We start from the raw sequence: 22,445 nt of genomic DNA on the forward strand, positions 1-22,445 counted from the left end.
TTGTAGGAGTGGGAAAGAATGAGCAAATCCGCATGAAACTGTTTATGCGAAGTCTTACAGGTGATGCACCGAAGAAGTGGGAAAACAGTGTGAGCATGGCATCTGATTTCATTAACAGATTCAGGTTCAATATAGAGAACGTGCCAGACGTTTTCTACATCCATAACCTCAAGAAGAAGCCAACAAAAACCTTCCGCGAGTATGCTACTCGCTGGAGACCAGAGGCCACCACTAGAAGAAGAACAAATGAACAAGTTCTTTGATAGAGCTCATGATCCACAGTATTATGAAAGATTGATAGTTATAGAGAATCACAAGTTCTCCGACATCATCAAATTGAGAGAAAGAATAGAAGAGAGAATCATGAGCGGTATGGTGACCAATTTCGAGGCGCTGCATGATGACGTCCAAATACACTACTAAAAAGTAAATGAACATGGTCACATGCAATATAATTTACCCAACTATGAGTCGGGGTCGAATCTAACAGAGAATAATATGTATGCGATTAGGTGTATAAGAGAATTATCACTTATTATACTAATCCAAACACTTAGAAAGGTTTTGAGAAAATATTTATAACTAATTGCGAAAATGTAAACTAACCTAGAGAGCAAGTAGAATGATCAATGGCTACAAGCAGGGATGCATTGGGAATTACACTCAAGTAACGATCCAATGTATTTCACGATTTTACAAATATGAGCGAGTTTATGTTAATTAGCCTCGGGTAATAATTCTATATTAGCTCCTTCCGAAGGCTAACAAGACTTCCTAATTGAATTATCCCTAAAAATATTAAGAGATTAATCACACCCGAATATGGCTACAAGTAGTTCAATCCTATCCCTAGGTATAATCTATAAAGTGAGGGTTAACGCCTCAAGTTCTTGTTAATTAATCTTTTCCAACCCCAAATTATCTTTCCCAAAATCAATTCGAAGTGAATGGGCGAGTCCTAGGGTTAGCCAATCCCTTTGGAAACATTAAAGAACAAGAATAATTAAAGAAACAATAGCTCACTTTATAATAAATAAAAACCGTTCAATACATAAGCATAACAAGATATTTAATCTACACTTTAAATATGAATATCCCCATAAACAAGATTCAAGTATTGTAAAAAAATACTACACACTTAGATGTATAATACAAAGCAAGGAAATGAAAAAATGAACATAAATGGGTAAGAAATTCTCAACCAAAAGCATCAAATCTTCAAGTCCCAAGTGTGTGTGCAAGAACCCTAGCTACAATACTTGTGTTCTCTCGTCAAGAGACTGAAAATAGGCCAAATGATATGCCAAATATCTGTTTCCAATAAGCTAGGTCGTGTATTTGTGGGTTTGGAATGAAGAAAATGTAAAATGACATAAGTGTCCAGGTCTGAAGCCCGTTGACCGCACCTGCGGAAGAATCCTTGTAGGTGCGGTTCCGTATATGCGGATGCCTGCTCGCAGAAGCGATGATGGTGGAAAATTGATGTTCCGCAGAAGTGGTCCAAAGCACGCAGAAGCTCGTCCGCATAAGCAGCCTTCAAGCGTAGACACAGATGCGAACATTTACACGCAGAAGCGGTTCTCCACTCGCAGGTGCGAGTTCTGCCTTGCATGCCTTATTCTGCATCTGTGGACCAGTTCTCGCAGATGCGGACTGGTCTTCGCAGATGCGATTTCACTGGCACTTCTTTCATTATTTTTGCAAGATTCCACTTCATTTAATTTCAATTCTCTTCAAGACTTCAATTACCTGAAAATCTAGCATTGCACACCATAAATCACCTCATTTTATAATTAAAGGACACAAAAACTAAAGAAAAGAGACTAGAATAAGTGATAAAAGCACCACTTATCAACACCCCCAACTTAAAGCTTTTGCTTGTCCTCAAGCAAATCAAAACCAAATACTCAATGAGACTCTAACATTTAAAGCTCAATTAGCATCGCTATCATCTTCAAATCACACTCTTCAATTAAGCACAACATTTATGGTCTTGGTTGGTGCTAATAATTAGGTTCAAGCATGTGTATTTCAACCAAATAACTCCCTTATCTAAAACAACTTCAAGAATGCAGTGGAGTTTCAAAATAATCAAGTGACAACAACCAAGCCTCAAGAAGTGACTCAAAAGCACTAATCTACTACATATGCTCAATTTATACAATTCGAAATCTATCAATGTCACCAATCTATCATAATCCATGTGCCCCCACAAGAAAGAAAGTCCCAAAATCACCATATTTATAATAACAACACAAGGGACAAATGCATAAAGACACTCACTCTTAACAAAGAATTTTAAGTGTTACAAAATATCATACCATAAGCTTGCCCTTATTTTAATTCGCCGCCTATTCAAGAATATTCGGTTGGAGATCCTATACAGACTTTTTAAGCTTGTAATGTAGGCCTAGAGAAGGGTAGGATAAACATTTGGGATACAAGTGACTACACCCTCCTTGAACACTACTCACATTTATCTTTCTTTTTGCACTTTGCTTCTTTTTAAACCACGTAGTCCTTATTGATATCTAGTAACCAATATAGAACCACCTTAAAGTACCTCTCTAATTTTCTCAAGACTCCAAAATATATTTTATTTTATTTTATTATATATATATACACATATATTTTTTCTTTTGCTTTTATATTGGAGCTTGAGTATCTTCATCTAACACAACTTTGAGATATTTGCTTCTACACACAATGTACATCTTCACCATTTCCCAATTTATACCAATACCCCCAACTTAGGCTTTTAGCCTCATTCTCACATTCAAGGAGGTACGGGTTCAAAAGAGAAAATTATTTCGCAAAAGGGTAAAGGTTTGTAATGTGTTAGCTAAAGAAAAGGTTAAAGGCTCAAATAGGGTTAATTAGTGATAATATTTATGCAATGGTAGGCTCGAAAGGCTAAAGAGAGTTTTTCAAAGATCACGAAGATGGCCTAAGGTCATCCCTCCAACCAAGCATAATTAACATTAGCATTGAAAGACCAACTGGGCAAGTTCTAGATGATAAAAATAAATACAAGAATTATTTTTAACAAAAACTAACACAGATGGCACACGAACTAATCAAGACGGATCAATTTCATTTCTTAATAAGAATAATTAGAGTAATATCATGCCAACTAGTGGGAAAAGAGTCACAAAATGAGCCAAAACGTTATCACAAAAATTATTCTTCCTCATGCAAATTATTCCTTCAATTTATAACCAAATTTTGGAGGGGTAATCTTTACTTCATACATCACATACTAGAGAAAAATTTTATTAGTACCAAACAATCCAAAAGTCTCCACATAACGAAACAAGACTAATTCCCTTAAGAAAGTTTTCACGCCATCCATCATAGGGAAAAGTCACCCGGTTCAACACAAAAATACTTTTCGGGAAAGAACTGTAGCATAAAGAAAACCCAAGAATAGTTTATTGAAAAGTATATTACTACTAAAGAGATAAAAAAAATAATATAAACTATAAACTACTAAAGAAAATAAAATAAACACTAAAGGAATAAAAACAAAATAACTAAAAACTACTAAAGAAAATAAAATAACAAAAGTAACTAATACTAAAGGAACAAAAATAACATAAACTAAAAATTACTAAAGAAAATAAATAAATAAAGGAAAATAAAATAAAATAACAAAAGCGACTAATCCACAATTATATCACCAATCACAACTTACACCCAGCAAAGGCACATGTTAAACAATAGTAGAACAAGCCCGACAAGGGCACACAATATCCATACAAAAGCATAAGCCCGTCAAGGGCACAAGTTAAGCATCAATGTACAAATAAGGTATATCCCTAAATCCACCCCCAACTAAAAATACTGCAATGTCCTCACTGCACAATATCAAGATAAAATAAGATTAGTTTGAGGGTCTCCCTGATGTCTGAATAACACTAGCAGACTGCGGGAAAAAGCTAATCACTGTCGTGTGGAGCTCTCGGCCTCATCATCATCGGTAGCATCAGTATCAGCATCAACAACACTAGATAAGAAGGAATACTCTTCACTATAATCGTCGTCCTCGACCGGTATCTTCCTGTTCGGCTGCCCCCATTTGAAGACGGCCTTGATGATTCTCCACATCTTTATCATGAAATTGCTATTCTTCTTATTTTTCTCTTTATCCTTGTGAAAATCTGCCTGAAGATCTACATGTGCCTTGGCCATGTTGCCATAGGCTGTCTCGAGCCTGCTAACAGAAGCTGCCAACTTTTCTTGCGACTTTGCTTGCTTCTTCTGGTTGTCCAGGTAAGTCTTCATTTCTTCCCTGGTAAAATACTTTGGCATAGGCTGGGAGTGTGAGGGCCCACTAAGGAGCTGTGACACTAAGTCACGGATGGAGACAAGTTGTGAGTTCAACATCCCAAATGGTACCTCAGGCAGGGTTGCGTGTGAGGAAGATTCTGGTCTGGCAGCATCGGTGACTTTCCTTTTTTTTTGCTCTTTACTGCACTACCTCGCCCGTTACTCTCAACGAATGAAAGGGTTTGTCGGTCGGTAACCACCAATCGGGGCTACGCACCTCAACCTCTGCCCGCCGACGCAAATCTGTAATCAGTGAAGGGAATATCAAGCCTGGGCTGTCATCTAGAAAATACTCTTTCAGCTCCTGAAGGATATAATGGCCGACATTCACATGAATGCCGTCTAGTATGCATGCAATCATCAAGGCTCTACCATATGAGACATTCGAAACATTTCCACGATGTGATACTCTGTTGCAGATGATGTAGAGCCAAATATTTGCCTCAGTTGTGAAGTCGATAGACTTCAAACCATTTCTCTTATTTGCCCACTTTGCTCTCATGTCGGCTGGATAAAGTTTAGAAACAAGCCAATCTCCCTTTGAGCAATGATCTTTTTCTCGTACTGGCTCAAATGGATGGTCAGGAAGCCCTAGATTATCATTGATTTATTCAGTTCCAAACCTCACTATTTTGCCTCTGATGGTGAGTTGTGGGTCGTTGAAGTTTGTACGCTTTAGGTTTGCATAAAACTCACGAACCCACTCCTCATTGGCCTTACACAGAGTAGGCATGAAACAAGACCAGTCGGTAGTCTGTAGACGGCCATAAAAACCCGGAAGTAACTCATCTAATTTATACTCGTAGATTCCCTTTTCCAGCACGACCTTCTTTGTAAGAAGGTTGTCATAATATCGGTAATGACTATCAACAGACATGAATCATTCAGTGTCTAATTGTTTCGCTTCAACTTCTTCCTCAATTTCATGATGAAATGCCGCATTTTCGTTCATGTTCGGGTCTATTGTAAGCTTAGAGTACCTAAAAAAATCAAAATCAAGTTAGTTGGGAATTATAATCATGTTAAGTATTTCAAAATAATGCAATTAGACCAAAGAATCAAGCCAAATGGGCCTAGCAAGCCAAAATTGCAAAGCAACTGGTTTTGCACAATCTGCACAGTTACCGCACCTGCGGAAATAGCCTCGCAGGTGCGATTCCGCTTTTGCGTAAATCATGTCGCTTCTATGATGTGTTACTGCTGGCCAAAACTCACACCTGCGGAATGGGCATCGCAGGTGCGAGCCCGCTTTTGCGGCGATATGTCCGCTTCTACGGTGTTCATCGGGGGTTTCAAATAATCCCAGAAACTGCCTAAATGTTTTTTATTCCAAACATGATTTTGGCACAAAATTTATACTCAAGACTTCTAAATTAGTGCACTATATGATTACACGATTTGATTAAACATGATTTTAAGGCACCTCGCAGGTAAAATTCTCTTGGACAATTTATCGAACACATAACAATCACTGAGTGGTTTTTGATTCTTTTAAACAATTTGGTACTCAGACTTCCCAAATTCTTTTCAATAATAACATCACACATAACTACACTCAACCAATTTCCTCACCCCTAATATAAACATTAATCAAACGAAAATGGGGAACTTAGGGGATATGGCCATGGAAAATCAGAGATGAAGAAGAAAGAGAAAATAAGAATAGAAGAGATATGTAGAATAGAGGCTGAAGATGATACCTGTAATGCCTGTGTGTGAGAGCAAGGGATTGCACGAGCAGAATTTGTGTGAGAGATGAGAGGTTTGAGTTTGGGGGAATTTATTTTTGTGTTACCTGTAGGAGAGACACAGTAGGGCTAGCTCTTTAAACTTACCCGTTGCGTCGCACCTGCGCATTTTAAATCGCTTCTGCGCCTGCGCTTCTGCGGTTTTTGAACCGCTTCTGCGCATTTACCGCATTTGCGGCTCTAATTACACTTCTACGTGAGCGCTTTTGCGGAAAATGGATAGCTTGTGCGATATGGCCGCATATGCGATGCATTGGGCACTTCTGTGAGGCTGCATCTGCGTTAAAAGATCCGCAGATGCGGGTTCACTGGACTCCTCAATGGCAGAACTAGGGAGGGAGTATTTTTGTTCACTCCTACACTTCAAACTCCTCATTTCAATTCCAAAAAATCTGAAACTTAGCAGATTATTCAAAAATAATATAATAAGCCATTCTAAGAAAGAAAATTTCAAAAATGACTAAAAATTTTAAAACTATGGGTTGCCTCCCACCAAGCGCCGCATTTACCATCGTGGTATGACACGAATCAACTTTACCACTTTTCTCGCCACTTGGATGATATTAATTGGGCACCTAACTTGGAATAAATCTTATGACAATGAGCGACGGGGGATGGTATGTAGATGATCAAGCCAAACTTTAATTTCTTCATTTTGCATTTCTTAGCTTTCATGTGAGGAATGTCATTTTGCGTTCTTGAATTTTTAATTTGCAAGATGTATGGCTCTTGTCTTTATTCTTTTCACTCCCACATGGATTCACATGGTTCAATTCCCATATCACCATACAAGTCCAAAGTTAAAAAGTGCTTGGAATGAGATATCAAACTCCCAACTTGCAACCTCTTCCGGATTTTGACATCCTCTTTTTCCCCCGAACTAGAGTCATTTTCAACCATCTTTTCAATTACATCAGTTGACTCTAATTCCATATTTTTCTTGGCATCATCAACAAGCATGAAGTCGGTTGACGGATGTTCAATTCTGATTCCTCAAAATAAAGCTCACTTTCTTCCTCGATGTTTGACTCTTCTTGACTTCTTTCCACACTCTCAAGTTGATAGGCATAATGAGCCTCAATCAATGACTTCATTTGACCTTCCAAAGTGCAGATAGTCTCATCATTTTGATGTAGTGCTTGTTTTAAGTACTCGAGTGCCATGTTTTGCTTCTCCTCATTTTCAAGAATGGCCTCCAACACAAGCATCGTCCTCTCATTTTGAACATTTTAGAGTTCTTCTTGATTTTGATTAAGTGCCAAAGAAGGATATTCGGCTTCAACCTCTAAGGAAGGTTTTTGGCTATCATGCACTTCCGAGGCTTTTCGGACCTCTAAAGCTTCAAGCATTTCTCCCATTTGTGAGTTCAACCTTTCAAGCGCCAAATAATTTTGGAGACTATTCTCCAAAAGCTCTTTCAAGGCATTTTGCTCTTTGTTTCCTCCTTCAAGTAGGCAGTCCAACATGAGCTTGAACTCTCCATTTTGACCATGCTCAATTTCTTTCACTTCGATATCTCTATACTTGTTATCACAAAAAGTAGAATCATCATAGCAGGGGTTTGGGGAAGGGAAGGACAAATAAGCATAATTATCTCAATGGACATTTTGATTACCACACTTATCACAAATACTCCACTCATGGCTTTACATTGTGCGCACAATCCACCCCCGGGAGAATTTAAACAATATTTCCATGAGTGTGGTCCTCCACAATAAGGACAAGGGTCATCAAAGTATGAACAACTACCATCCGACCAATTTTTATTATATGATGCCATTTTTCAAAATTAAGAAAATAAAAAAGAAACAAACAAGTAAAATAAACAAAGATAAGAAATTAATTACACAAATATTCACAAGTTTTGATCAAAGCACGTATACTTATTTCTCAAATAACCTAAATACGCCAAATTGTTCCCCGACTACGGCGTCAATTTTGAAGACGTCCAAATTCACTACTAAAAAGTAAATGGATACAGTCGCATGCAATATAATTTACCCAACTATGAGTTGGGGTCGAATCTAACAGAGAATAATATGTATGCGATTAGGCGTGTAAGAGAATTATTACTTATTATGCTAAGCCAAACACTTAGAATAGTTTTGAGACAATATTTATAACTAATTGCAAAAATGTAAACTAACCTAGAGAGCAAGTAAAATGATCAATGGCTACAAGCATGGATAAAAATGGAATTACACTCAAGTAACGATCCAATTTATTTCACGATTTTACAAATATGAGTGAGTTTATGTTAATTAGCCTCGGGTAATAATTCTATATTAGCTCCTTCCGAAGGCTAACAAGACTTCCTAATTGAATTATTCCTAAAATAATTAAGAGATTAAGCACACCCGAATATGGCTACAAATAGTTCAATCCTATCCCTAGGTAGAATCTATAAAGTGAGGGTTAACGCCTCAAGTTCTTGTTAATTAATCTTTTTCAACCCCAAATTATCTTTCGCAAAATTAATTCAAAGTGAATGAGCGAGTCCTAGGATTAGCTAATCCCTTTGGAAACATTAAAGAACAAGAATAATTAAAGAAATAATAACTCACTTCATAATAAATAAAAATTGTTCAATACATAAGCACAACAAGATATTTAGTCCACACTTTAAATATGAACATTCCAATAAAATAGATTCAAGTGTTGGAAAAAATACTACACACTTAGATATACAGTACAAGAAAATGAAGAAATGAACATAAATGGATAAATAATTCTCAACCAAAAGTTTCAAATATTTAAGTCCCAAGTGTGCGTGTGCAAGAACCCTAGCTACAATACTTGTGTTCTCTAGTCAAGAGACTGAAAATAAGCCAAAAGATATGCCAAAGATCTGTTTCCAATAAGCTAGGTCATGTATTTGTGGGTTTGGAATGAAGAAAATGTGAAGTGACATAAGTGTCCAGTTCTGAAACCCGTTGATCGCACATGCGGAAGAATCCTCGCAGGTGCGGTTCCGCAGATGCAGATGCCTGCTCGCAGAAGCGATGATGGTGGAAAATTAATGTTCTGCAAAAGCGGTCCAAAGCATGCAGAAGCGTGTCCGCATAAGCGGCCTTCAAGCGCAGAAGCGTAGACATTGATGCGCGAACATTTACACGTAGAAGCGTAACCACATAAGCGGTTCTCCACTCGCAGTTGCGAGTTCTGCCTTGCATGCCTTATTCCACATTTGCGGACTAGTTCTCGCAGATGTAGACTGGTCTTCGCAGAAGCGATTTCACTGGAAGGTTTTGCACTTCTTTCATTCTTTTTGCATGATTCCACTTCATTTAATTTCAATTCTCTTCGAGACTTCAATTACCTGAAAATCTAGCAATGCACACCATAAATCACCTCATTTTATAATTAAAGGACACAAAAACTAAAGAAAAGAGACTAGAATAAGTGGTAAAATCACCACTTATCACTGCAAGCCACCAGCAAAGCCTTACAGTCAAGAGGTATTTCGAAGAAGAAAGAAATGGGTGTCGTTATGGTAGCCCAGGGCCCTAAGTCTCCCCTTACCTATCAAACACCTACACCACAAATCAACCCTCACCTCCAAAATACCAATACCCCGCCACTACTTACCATACCTATAACACCCAACCCTCATATATCATTCACCTCCTCCCGCCCGCCTAAACTACCCAAAGACACGACCAAGCTTTTACTATAGAGCTCCCAGACAATACACCCCTATGGCTGAACCCATAACCTAATTATATGAGAGACTGAAAGCTGCTGGTTATATCACTCCCATTCCTGTTGTTGCCATTGAAAACCCTTCCTAATGGGTTAACCCCAACAAGACTTATGCCTACCATTCAGGCATGATGAGTCATACTATCAAGGAATGACGCATGTTGAAAGACAAGATCCATATGATGATTGACACCAAAGTTATACAAGCAAAGGAGTCCGCACCGAATGTCCGCAATAACCCTCTTCCTGATCATAAGGGCGAGGGAGTAAATGTGATAGAAACTGATGAAGAATGGGATCAAGAAGAATCCATCGGACTTATCTGAGAGGGGGGACGCTCCCAAAACATCTCCTGTCACCCTCTCACTGATTGTGGTACAAACCTAGGCACCATTCGATGTCGAAGTAGCTACACCCTTCACTGTGATGGTATCTCCAACACCGCGTTATAAGTCTGATGCTGTCTCGTGGGATTATGTGGTAGAGGCAAGGAGAAAGGGAAAAGCCAAGATGGAGAAGACATGTGCTGCACAAGGAATGACCAGAACCAGCAGCGATTACACACCTGAAAATCTTGGAGGAACGAGTAAAGAGACCGCACCGAAACCACCTGTTGTGGAGATAGGCACTAGTGATCTTTGGAGGAAGGTACATGCGAGGGAATATCTTGTTGTTGATAAATTAAATAAGACTCCCGCCCAAATATCCATCTTATCACTATTGCAAAACTCAGATGTGCAGAAGAATGCCTTGATGAAGGTGTTAATTGAAGCTCATGTGCCTACTGGTATCACTAGTGGGAAAATGGCGAATATGGTGGGGACAATACTAGAGAGTCACAAGATTACTTTCCACGAAAATGATCTACCGCCATAAGGGTTGAGTCACAACAAAGAATTGCACATCACTGTGCAATATGAAGACAAGTTCATTGCTAGGGTTCTGATAGACGGGGGTTCGAGTCTGAACATATGCCCGCTGACTACTTTGAAAAGACTGGGTATAGGCTTGCATGAGATATGGATAGGAAGTATGAATGTGAAAACATTTGATGGGTCTTAGAGAGACACTATTGGAGAGATCAATCTAGATCTAAAGATGGACCCAAACTGGTTCGACGTTGAATTCCAGGTGCTGGATATATCCGCTACCTATAACTTGTTACTGGGACGACCATGGATACACACGGCTGGGGCAGTCGCTTCTATTCTGCACCAGGCGAAGTCCTAGTGGATCCATCATGAGGTGATTATTCACGGAGATGGAAGCAACCCTATCTACACCAACCAGACTGTGCCAGTTATCAAGAATAGGAGGAAATTGGGAGAAGAAACGTACCACAACATTGCGCGGGTAAACGCAATAGAGAAGGGGTGATGGTAGAGCACAAGATAGAGACTATACTGATATGGTTGGGGTATGAACCATGCAAGGGTCTTGGTTTAAAGCTTCAAGGGATCACAGAGCCAATACGACCACAATATAATGGCACAACCTTTGGTCTCGAATATGAATACACCGTGCAAGAATATAATGATTAGACACCGCCATGGCGTGACTTTTACTATCCGTTGGAACAAAAAATACCACCGCTGCACCAGACATTTCGCCAGGCCGATGTGATTTGGGGATCTGAGGAAGATGATGTTTTGGCCGGTATGAGGAAGCTAATTCTGGACGAGGAAAATATGGACCGTAGTGCAATTTTGGAGGAGGAAGACCTTACCATTCAGACAGTAGGAGAAGGAGTTGTTCTCAGGAACTGGACTGCTGCATCATCCCAGGCTTGCCGAGCACCTGGGTAGACTTGGCAGAACTAGCATGATTTATTTCTAAAATTATTTTGGCATTTAAGACGTTTTTAGTGTTTTGTTTTAAAATAATAACTCAAGACATTGAGTCGTACTTGTAGACAGTTTTAAGTTTTTTTAATGCATCATTGCTTTTCATTTATATATATTATTATCTTTCTACATTCTTTTCAGCATAATTATTACATATCCTAATGAACCTACAACTATGACATGTAATAAGACAACGCAGGATAAGGAAAGTAATTCGGAAGATGATATAATACCTGAGGAAATTCTCAAAGAAGTAGAGAATTTTGAGAACAAACCAAAGTCTAATTTGGAAGAAACTGAGGCAATTAACTTAGGAGATTCTGAAACAGTCAAAGAAACTCCCATTAGCTTTCATCTATCGCCATCATAGAAGGAAGAGTACAACAGATTTCTAAAGGAATATGAGGATATTTTCGCATGGTCCTACGATGACATGACTGGATTGAGCACATCCATAGTGTCCCACAAGCTACCTACCAACCCTACATGTCCGCCGGTAAAACAGAAGCTCAGGAAATTCAAGCCAGATTACGAGTCTAAAGATAAAGGAAGAAGTTACCAAGCAGATCAAAGCCAAGGTACTTCGGGTAGTCTAGTTTCCAACTTGGCTAGCCAACATTGTCCCGATTCTGAAGAAGAATGGGATGGTCAGGGTAAGCGTTGATTATCGAGATATGAATAGAGCAAGCCCTAAGGATGATTTCCCATTGCCCAACATACACATATTGATCGATAACTGCGCCAAGCATGAACTCCAATCCTTTGTGGAGTGCTTCACAGGATATCACCAGATTTGGGTGGACGAAGAGGACACCGAAAGGAAAGCCTTCATCACCCCATGGGTAATATATTGTTACAAAATAATGTCGTTTGGTTTGAAGAATGCCGAGGCTACCTACATGAGGGTCATGTCTACCCTTTTCCACGATATGATACACAAGAAAATAGAGGTGTACGTGGATGACATCATCATCAAGTATAAGAGAAGTCCGGATCACATAGCAGACCTGAGGAAGTGTTTTGACCAACTTCGAAAGTACAATCTGAAGCTAAATTCCGAAAATGTTCTTTTGGAGTCCCTGCTAGAAAGTTGCTGGGTTTCATCGTCAGTTGCCGTGGTATTGAGTTAGACCAATCAAAAATCAAAGCTATTCATGACTTGCCACCGCCAAAAAGCAAGAAGGATGTGATGAGGTTTTTGGGATGCCTCAATTACATCAGCCATTTTATAGCACAATCAATGGTAATATGTGAGCCGATCTTCAAAATACTAAGTAAAGATGCTGCGACAAGCTGGACCAAAAAATGTCAAAGGGCTTTTGATAAAATCAAGGAATACTTGTCCAAGACGCCCGTGTTGGTCCCACCGGAGCCCGGAAGACCTTTACTAATGTACTTCTCCATGTTGGATGCAGCCTTTGGTTGTGTCCTGGGGCAACATGATGAAACCGAGAGAAAGGAGCAGGCGATATACTATCTGAGTAAGAAGTTCACACCTTACGAAGCACGGTACTCTTTGTTGGAACGAACCTATTGTGCCTTGACATTGATAGCCCAGAAATTGAGGCAATACTTCTGTGCATACACCATATATCTCATATCTAGGATAGATCTCCTGAAATACATCTTTCAGAAACCCATGCCTACGGGTAAGCTAGCAAAGTGGCAGATGTTGCTAAGCGAGTTCGACATCATCTATATGACTCAGAAGCTGATCAAGGGGAAAGCATTAGCCGATCACCTAGCAGAGAACCCCACAGATAGAGAATTCCGACCACTGAAGACGTATTTTCCCAACGAGGAAGTGTCGTTTGTAGGCGAGGATATTGCCGAAACATACGATGGTTGGAGGATTTTTTTCGACGTAGCCGCAAACTTCAAAGGAGTGGGCATCAGATCTGTTTTGGTATCAGAAACCAGACATTATTCGGTATCTGCCAAGCTCAGGTTCCCATCCACCAACAATATGGCAAAATACGAGGCTTGCATCTTGGGACTCAGATTGGCCATCGACATGAACATTCAGGAGTTGCTGGTAATAGGAGATTCAGATTTGCTGGTACATCAAGTACTCGGAGAATGGGCTACCAAGAACACTAAAATACTACCGTACTTGCACTCTGTGGTATGGCAGATGTTCCGAGAAAACATAACGAGTTCAAAGATGCACTGGCTACCTTGTCCTCCATGATACAATATCCAGACAAGAATTTTATTGATCCTACCCCGATAGAGATTCGTAAGCAACCAGCTTATTGTGCCCATGTTGATGAGGAGTTCGATGAAAATCCATGGTTTCACGATATGAAGGAGTATTTGGAGAAAGGAGAATACCCAGAAAATGCTATACACATTCAGAAGCGCACATTTCGAAGATTGGCTAACCTCTTCTTTCAGAGCAGAGGAATTCTGTATAGAAGGACTCCTGACTTGGGATTGATGCGATGTGTCGATGCCAAGGAGGCATCTAGATTGCTCAACGAAATACACGCCGGAACCTATGGACCTCACATGATCGGGTTCGGTCTGTCCAAGAAGATATTAAGGGCATGGTACTTTTGAATGACTATGGAGACAGACTGCATCAAATATGGTCAAAAGTGCCACGAATGCCAAGTACATGCTGATATGATACGGGTGCGACCCAACGAACTCAATGCAACGAGTTCACCCTGGACTTTCTCTGACTGGGCATGGATGTCATCAGACCGATTGAACCCACTGCTTCAAATGGACACAGAATCATTTTGGTGGCTATAGATTACTTCACAAAATGGGTCGAAGCCGATTCCTATAAAGCCGTGACTAAGAAGGTTGTGACAAACTTCATCCGAGATCGTATTATTTGCCAATTCAGAGTACCTTAGGCAATCATTACCGACAATGCTGCCAATCTCAATAGTGATCTGATAAAAGCCATGTGTGAAACATTCAAAATTAAGCACCGGAATTCTACAACATATATGCCGTAAATGAATGGAGCCGTGGAAGTCGCCAACAAGAACATCAAGAAGATATTAAGGAATTTGGTAGATAACTACAAGCAATGGCATGAGTAGTTACCATTTGCTTTTCTCAGATACGACACCACATGCCGCACGTCAACTGGGGCAACTCCCTATCTACTGGTCTACGGTGCTGAAGCTGTTATACCCGCCGAGGTGGATATTCCTCCCATAAGGATCATACAGGAGGCCGATCTTAATGATGCGGAATGGATATAGAGCCGGTATGAGCAACTGGCTCTCATTGACGGTAAGAGGATGAACGCAATATGTCACGGTTAGTAGTGTTCATAAAAACCCAAAAAACCGAATCAAACCAAAAACCGAACCAAACCGACCAAAAAAACCCATACTTTTTATGTTTGGTTTTGGTTTTGGTTTTAAATTTTAAAAACTGATTAAATTTGGTTTGATTTTGGTTTTAATAAAAAAATAACCGAAAAACACTGAACCAAACCGACTATAGAAGTAGCTATTTAAATTTATTATTACACCTATATATGTATATTTTTATATAAATTTTCTAAAATTTTATGGTACATATTAGTCGTTTGTATTTTTAGTCTGATTCTTTGCTATTATAATAATCAAAATTCTTTACCTTTACATTCTAGTTTAATTGGTAGTTTTCTTTTTCTAAGTACAAGAATTTATTTCATGTTAAAGATAATTGATTTTTAATTGAGTACTTAAATTATTCATCAATATTTGATTAAATTATCATCAATATATTTACCATATTGATAAATGATAAATTTCTCAAAGAGTAATTGGTTTGATAGTGTTACGTTGGAAATATAGTCAACGGAATATGTGTCATATTTTATGTCTCATATTTAAGAAAAAACTCGATAAATAACTAAAAAAATCATAAAACCGACAAAAACTGAATCGATAAAAAACTGACTTAATTTGTTTGGGTTGGTTCCAATACTTGAAAAACTGACTTACTTAGTTTGATTTCTTTTTAGGGAAAAACCATCCAAACCCAACCATGAACACCCCCAGTCACGGTCAACACTACTAGAATAGAATGGCAAGGGCTTTCAACAAGAAGGTTAGATCAAGGCAATTCACACCGGGGCAATTGGTGTTAAAGCGGATCTTCCGGCATCAAGACGAAGCAAAGGGAAAATTCTCACCTAACTGGCAAGGCCCTTACATGGTTCACCGAATACTGACAGGAGGAGCACTTATATTCGTAGAGATGGACGGAGAAATATGGCCAAAACCTATCAATTTGGATGTTGTTAAGAGATATTATGTTTGAGGTTATATTTGCACTTTTTGATGTAACATGAACTACGCTTGACCTGATTCCCGTTTAAGAGGGAATATGTAGGCAGCCCTGTGGGTTCGTTCGCATAATAATATAATCTTCATTCCCCTCTACGGTCAGGAACTATGGCAAATCTTGAGTTTTTGTCAATCTCATTACGTCAAGGATAGCCAAGAAGTGTATCGTCGGGGTTATATGTGTAAACTGGGATTGAATTATGAGGAGGGTCCTCAAAATTCCGAGTTGACAGGTCGCAATGTCTCAAAGCGTATCAAAGTCTATGATTCAACAAAATTATTTGTTTTATGCATCATCACATATTTTGAACAACTGCATTTTCTTACAAAATTTATGGCGAATACATATTTTCGAAAATTTCATTTTTGTTGTAGCTAGACGTTACCCAGGGTGACTCGAACAAGGCATTAAGACAAGGAGCAATGGCAAAATGAGGAATCAAAAACACTGACCGACCTTTCCCCAAACCTCACGATTTTTCTTTGGATGCAGGCATAACGGACATAACAAGCACGTCCACGAATATATAACAAGACCACTATCTTCACACTGACAGAAATCGCCAGGCACAAGCACGTCAAGCTAAGAACCACTTTTTCTTGCTCATATTTAATCATCGCTTTCCTATGCAGAGGGCTAAGCACTACCCTCAATTATTGCATAAGGCTAAACACTGCCTTCCCTTGCATGAGACAAAGTGTTGCCTTTCTTTTTATGAGACTAAGCACTGTCTCCCGCACTTTGCATGAGGCTAAGCACTGCTTCCATTATTGCATAAGGCTAAATGCTGCCTTTCTTTGCATGGGACTAAGCACTATCTCTCGCACTTTGCATGAGTCTAAGCACTGCCTCCATTATTGCATAAGGCTAAACGCTGCCTTTCTTTGCATGAGACTAAGCACTGTCTCCCGCACTTTGCATGAGGCTAAGCATTGTCTCCATTATTTCCTAAGAGTAAATGCTGCCTTCCTATACATAGGGCTAAGCACTACCCTCATCACATACAAGGCTAAACGGTGCCTTGTCTCATTTTTGCATATGACTAAGCATCGCCTGTTCTATATCAATCAATCGATATCGCCGCATCTTTGCATTTCATGGGCTGCAACATCACCATATTTTCCGAAGGTGTCATAGTCTAAAGGTATCATCCTCACAGCCTAAGGACATCATGCCATGGCCTGAGGATCTCTCGAAACTGCATATCATTATTCAAAGGCGTCATAGTCCTGAGGAACCATCCTCATGGCCCGAGGACACCATCTCACAGCCTGGGAATCCCTTATCATACACTTTATGGCCCAGGACGTCATGGTCTAAGGACATCATCCTCATCGTCCGAAAGGCGACTCTCATGGTCCAAAGGGAATGTGTATCATCTTTAAATTTCCACAATAACTACATATATTCGCATGCCTCATGTTTTAAGTTTTGCAGGTAACTCGGGAGGTAATCGTTCTACAAACATGAGCAATCCTCACTCCGGTTTCCGTTCACAATGCTCACATCCTCTGATTATCTCAAACATAACCGATGATCGGCAATTGATTACTCTTTGTTCCATAACCGCCCAAACATTTATCTCGAATATCCGTAACGTCCAACTTCATATTCATAGATCCACTTGAAATCACTCGTTACTCATGACACTATCCTATTTAAAAGATCATTTTTTCGAAATATATGGCCACTCTTACAACAACTCCATCGATTTTGTTCACCGTTGAATCCATAACTACACACGACTTGATTCCCGTAACACCAGGGCTATGTAGGTAACTCAAGAACCAGGGTTCGGCCCCAGTTTTGAAGCACACCTCATCCTCACTCATTTCGGACAAAATTGGTCATCATTTTCTTTACCCGACAACTCTTTCATCATTCCTGGGCAAAGAAGGGCAACAGTTGCTATCCAATTTTGCCCTCATATTTTATAATGTATTTCATCATTATTACCCAATTTACAAGAGTTATATGATCATTTTCTATAATTTTCTATAGTCTTTAAAGCTTTAAAATTGATTTTTTCGCATGCAATTTGTTTAAATATTTATTAAATATGTCTTTAAATTATTTTTAAGGTAATTTAATCATCCAATTTATCATTCTATACCTATATGCATTTTATAATATTTTATCTTTTTTTTTTGCATAATTATATTTGTATTTTTTCTATTTTATCTATACTATTTACAATAATAACCTATATTCTATACATAATTGCATTTATTATATTATTTATGCTAAAATAGCATGTTTTATATTTTAATATGTTAAGCTATTATTTTCCAGCATTTTACTGCATAAATAATATTTTTATTATTTATTAATCAACAACAACAACATACCCAGTAATATCTCACACCGTGGGGTCTGGGGAGGGTAGTGTGTACGCAGACCTTACCCCTACCTTGTGAGGATAGAGAGATTGTTTCTAATAGACCCTCGTCTTAGGAAAACATAATCACCACATTAATAAAAATATAGACAAGAAGGAATAGTACGTAGAAGCCATATAAAAGTAGAATAAAAATAACCAAATAGTAAGGTTATCAACAATTAAAGAAACAACGGTTAGTGATAAAAACCTACTACCAACAGAAAGCGAGACTGCGTGCCAATACTACTGTTATGAACACTCTAGACTACCTACTCTACTACCCTAATCCTCAACCTTCATACCTTCATATCAAGGTGTCATGTCCTCGGTCAGCTGAAGCTGCACCATGTCTTGCCTAATCACCTCTCCCCACCTCTTCTTTGGCCTACCTCTACCTCTCCATAGGCCCTCTAATGTCAACCTCTCACACCTCCTCACCGGGGCGTCTATGCTCCTCCTCTTCACATGACCAAACCACCTAAGTCTCACTTCCCGCATCTTGCCATCAATTGGGGCCACACCCACCTTGTCGCGAATAACCTCATTTCTGATCCTATCTAACTTGGCGTGCCCGCACATCCATCTCAACATCCTCATCTCTGCTACCTTCATCTTCTGGACATGAGCGATCTTGACTGGCCAACACTCAGCCCCATACAACATCGTTGGTCTGACTACCACTCTGTAGAACTTACCCTTAAGTTTCGATGGCACCTTCTTGTCGCACAAAACACCGGAAGCGAGTCTCCATTTCATCCATCTTGACCCAATACGATGTGTGACATCTTCATCAATCTCCACATCCCCTGAATAATATACCCAAGGTACTTAAAACTCCCTCTCCTAGAGATGACCTGCGAGTCCAGCCTCACCTCCCCTTCCCCTCCTTGAGTCTCGCCACTGAACTTACACTCTAAGTATTTTGTCTTGGTCCTGCTCAACTTGAAACCTTTAAATTCTAGGGTCTGCCTCCATACCTCTCTTTCGAACAATTTCAATGGCCCAAATGCCGAAAAACCCCTGGCCCGGTCATTTAGACCAAAGCTACCGACCCTTTTATTAAATCTGGTCGTAACCCGTTCTAATTAACCCGCCCGCTCCCCTTCGATCTTGGCCGTTGATATTAAATCATCAACGACCCATAATAAACCCGTCCCTTCTCCATATAACCCCTCGCCCTAACCTTAGAGATCATTTCCCCATTCAGCCGCCTTTGTACTCTCTCGAACCTTCTCCTCTGTTCTACAAACCCTGGCAGCTGTTGCCTGAGTTCTCTCCAATTCTGACCTAGAAATGGAATCAATATACGATCTACTTCACTTATTAGCATTGCTCTCGTCACTGGTCGTCCGTTTATGGTATTACTTAGGTACTTGCCTAACTTTGGTAAGTACCACTTCTAAGATCGACTGGGATGACTCGAACCTTTGGAATTTGGACGGTACTCCGTCCATATACGCTTAACAAGGATTGATTTGCGCCTTTGGTTCGATTTTCAGATGGTTGGACACAACTAGGGTTTGAGATTTTTCATCTCCTTTACCGATTCTTATTTGCATGAGATATTTTCTTTCCTTATTTATGTTTAATTGATTGTTTTCATGTTTGTTTGTTCAAATCGATCACTATATAAACCCCTTTCCCCTTTTCACCTCTATGACTTCTAACTAGTGCTACTGTTTTTTCATTCTCACTCGCTCTATACTATTATGAAACTCAAGCTCTTGGTCGGATGAAAGCCAAGGCCACCAGAATCTTCTCTATCTACCCCCTAGTGCGAGCACTACTCGGGGCTCGTTCGAAGTTCCTGTGAACTCTGACGCACTAGGGTTTGGAATTATTTATAATTTTCTTACATTTCTACAGGAACTTGTTGATTCTTCTCTATTTGTTGTTAAATCTGCAAATTTGTAAGTGTTCAAACCCTTGCAATTATGTTTCTTCTCTATTTGTGTTCATGCTTTTGAACATCTCTGTTATGTGAAAGACAATATGATATTATGCCGACCTTTGCTTTGAATTTCTTCTACAATCCTTCACCTGAACTCGTATAAGTTTGCATATGTTCAATTAGTATAGTCAATTTGGAAGAATTCAAGGCTGTTATGCTTGTTCGAAGCTGTTATGTTTATGTATGCTTAATTTCTTACATTAACTATTTAATATAGTACCCTTTTTTCATGTCTCCCTTTGAATACTTGCATTGAAACTCCCAGGGAATTACTGCCTTCCCAGAATTCGCTTCAATAATTCTCTTTCTGCTGACCCTTTATGTGTAGTTTACTGCTACCCTACAAATTGATCATCTCATGTTACAACACTGTCTTAATTCTTAGCCAAACATGTTACTGTGTTATTGGAGAACTTTAGTGTTGTTCTTTGACTTGTTCAATCCTGCATTCTCTAGTATTGCCTACGACTTCTAGTTGAATCTCAATGTATTTAGCTTCTTATGTTACACATGATCAATTAGTATAAGCCCTGAAATCTTCCTGTCCTATTAACCTTAAATTGGCATGCTGAGTTCTTTGGATTTTGAATCTTTGTGTTATACTCAACATGTTAAGCTATTTTGTCGACTGTTGTAGACCATGCTCACTAGTCTGTTTGTTATACTGTTTAGGCTCTCGTGACACAAATCTGCACGTGAACAATTGCTATTCCCTTGACTATAACCCTACCAGACCTCTATGATTAGAAGTTCCTAGGTCTAAAAGTCCCTTTGATTAATTCTAGATCATGCCTTACTCTCGATTTGATTTTCTGGAAAACTTGGCATGTGTGTGTGTTCACTCTTATAACTCAATAGACCTGCCTCTTAAGTCCCTAATGTGTGACTATGTTCAGCATGCTACACCCTTTCCTTTGTCTAATAATTGCTCAATCATGAACTTATGTTGTTTTATGTGTCAAACTTGACACATTGAAACCAAGTCCTATTGGTTCTCCTAGTTGTTGTGATCCCTTAGCTTCTAAATGCAAGTGCTAATGTGCTTCTTTCGTAATCTTGTCCCTATGAGGTATTATTGTTAATAGACTTCAGAACTGTTAATTGGTTGCCATGTGTGTTTTGTTAACTTATGTGGTTGAGTGATTAATCTTCAATTGCTAATAGGTCCTCCATCTGGGCGTTGTATGAGCTCATATGTGGCCCCGGGATGTGCAATAGATATATCTCCTGTTTCAGGTGTGTTTGGATCTGGGTTTGCTATTCGTGTTAAAGTGAGCCTGTTGAAGGCTCAGGGAGTACTAGGTTATTTTCGTTTGGGCCTGTTCTGTTTATTAGGCATGCAGTCGTTCAGTGTGTAATATTTAGACTTGTACTCATTATTTTGGGCCTGTAATAATTTATAAACAAAACAGTTGGGGAGTTAGTCGAATGAGGGAGCGAGTATACTTTAATTTTCGTATGAATGGGTAGAGAACATGCCTATAAACTCTACATGCTTTGTTTTCTACTTTGTTCGACATGCTTTATGTTTACACCTTAATAGAAATCATGCCTATAAGAGTTCAACACTTTACTTACTCAACCTGTCTAATGCCCACACATTATCATAATATGTTTGCGAGAGTTTAAGTGCTTTACTTGTTCCCATGTCTACTTCTATGAGCTATTAGATAGCATGTCTATAGGATCGTATTAATATATGCCTTTTCTAATACTCATCAAGATACCATGTCTATAGGGCTATAACTGATTAACTAATCGATTACTTCTGTTGTCTTATTACACTGCCCTCCTAGATAACGTGCCTATAGGAATAAGCATGATAAATTTGCGTTCAAATACCAACTATTACAGAACCCGCCTTTAGGATATTGCTACTCACTTAGAAAGTATGCCAATAGGATCAAACACGGGTAATTCTGAGTTTTCAAATGGCTTCAGTGCTCCGCTGCGCAAATCATTTAGAGATCATGTCTATAGGCTTTTTAACTTGCAATCTGTAATTTCAATAACCTGGACCACGAAACTGCTCATGAGATGTTTTAAACTGTGTGGTCACATATATGACATGTCTTAGGTCTCAAATGACTCTAATACACCTCGATTCTGAAACCGCCTACTGTATAATCTGAAACCCATTCGCGTGCTTTGTTGCTTATGTGTGGAGGCTAACTTGAGACATTTGTTGT

General features: G+C 39.1%; 1 protein-coding gene across 1 annotated transcript; it reads left to right on the plus strand.

Annotated features, from left to right (window-relative positions):
* The first annotated feature begins 13,750 nt into the window (after nucleotides 1-13,750).
* LOC142177137 (uncharacterized) lies at nucleotides 13,751-14,185 on the plus strand. The gene has a single exon (XM_075245602.1). The coding sequence runs from the start codon at nucleotides 13,751-13,753 to the stop codon at nucleotides 14,183-14,185; it is 435 nt and encodes a 144-aa protein (XP_075101703.1).
* The last annotated feature ends 8,260 nt before the right edge of the window (nucleotides 14,186-22,445 follow it).

This window comes from Nicotiana tabacum, chromosome 23 (genome assembly GCF_000715075.1).
Source record: "Nicotiana tabacum cultivar K326 chromosome 23, ASM71507v2, whole genome shotgun sequence".
In the NCBI taxonomy this organism is placed as follows: Eukaryota; Viridiplantae; Streptophyta; class Magnoliopsida; order Solanales; family Solanaceae; genus Nicotiana; species Nicotiana tabacum.

Bases quoted from the DNA above. Each gene is read 5' to 3' on its own strand.
- LOC142177137 (XM_075245602.1), top strand. From the start codon at position 13,751: ATGGCAGATGTTCCGAGAAAACATAACGAGTTCAAAGATGCACTGGCT.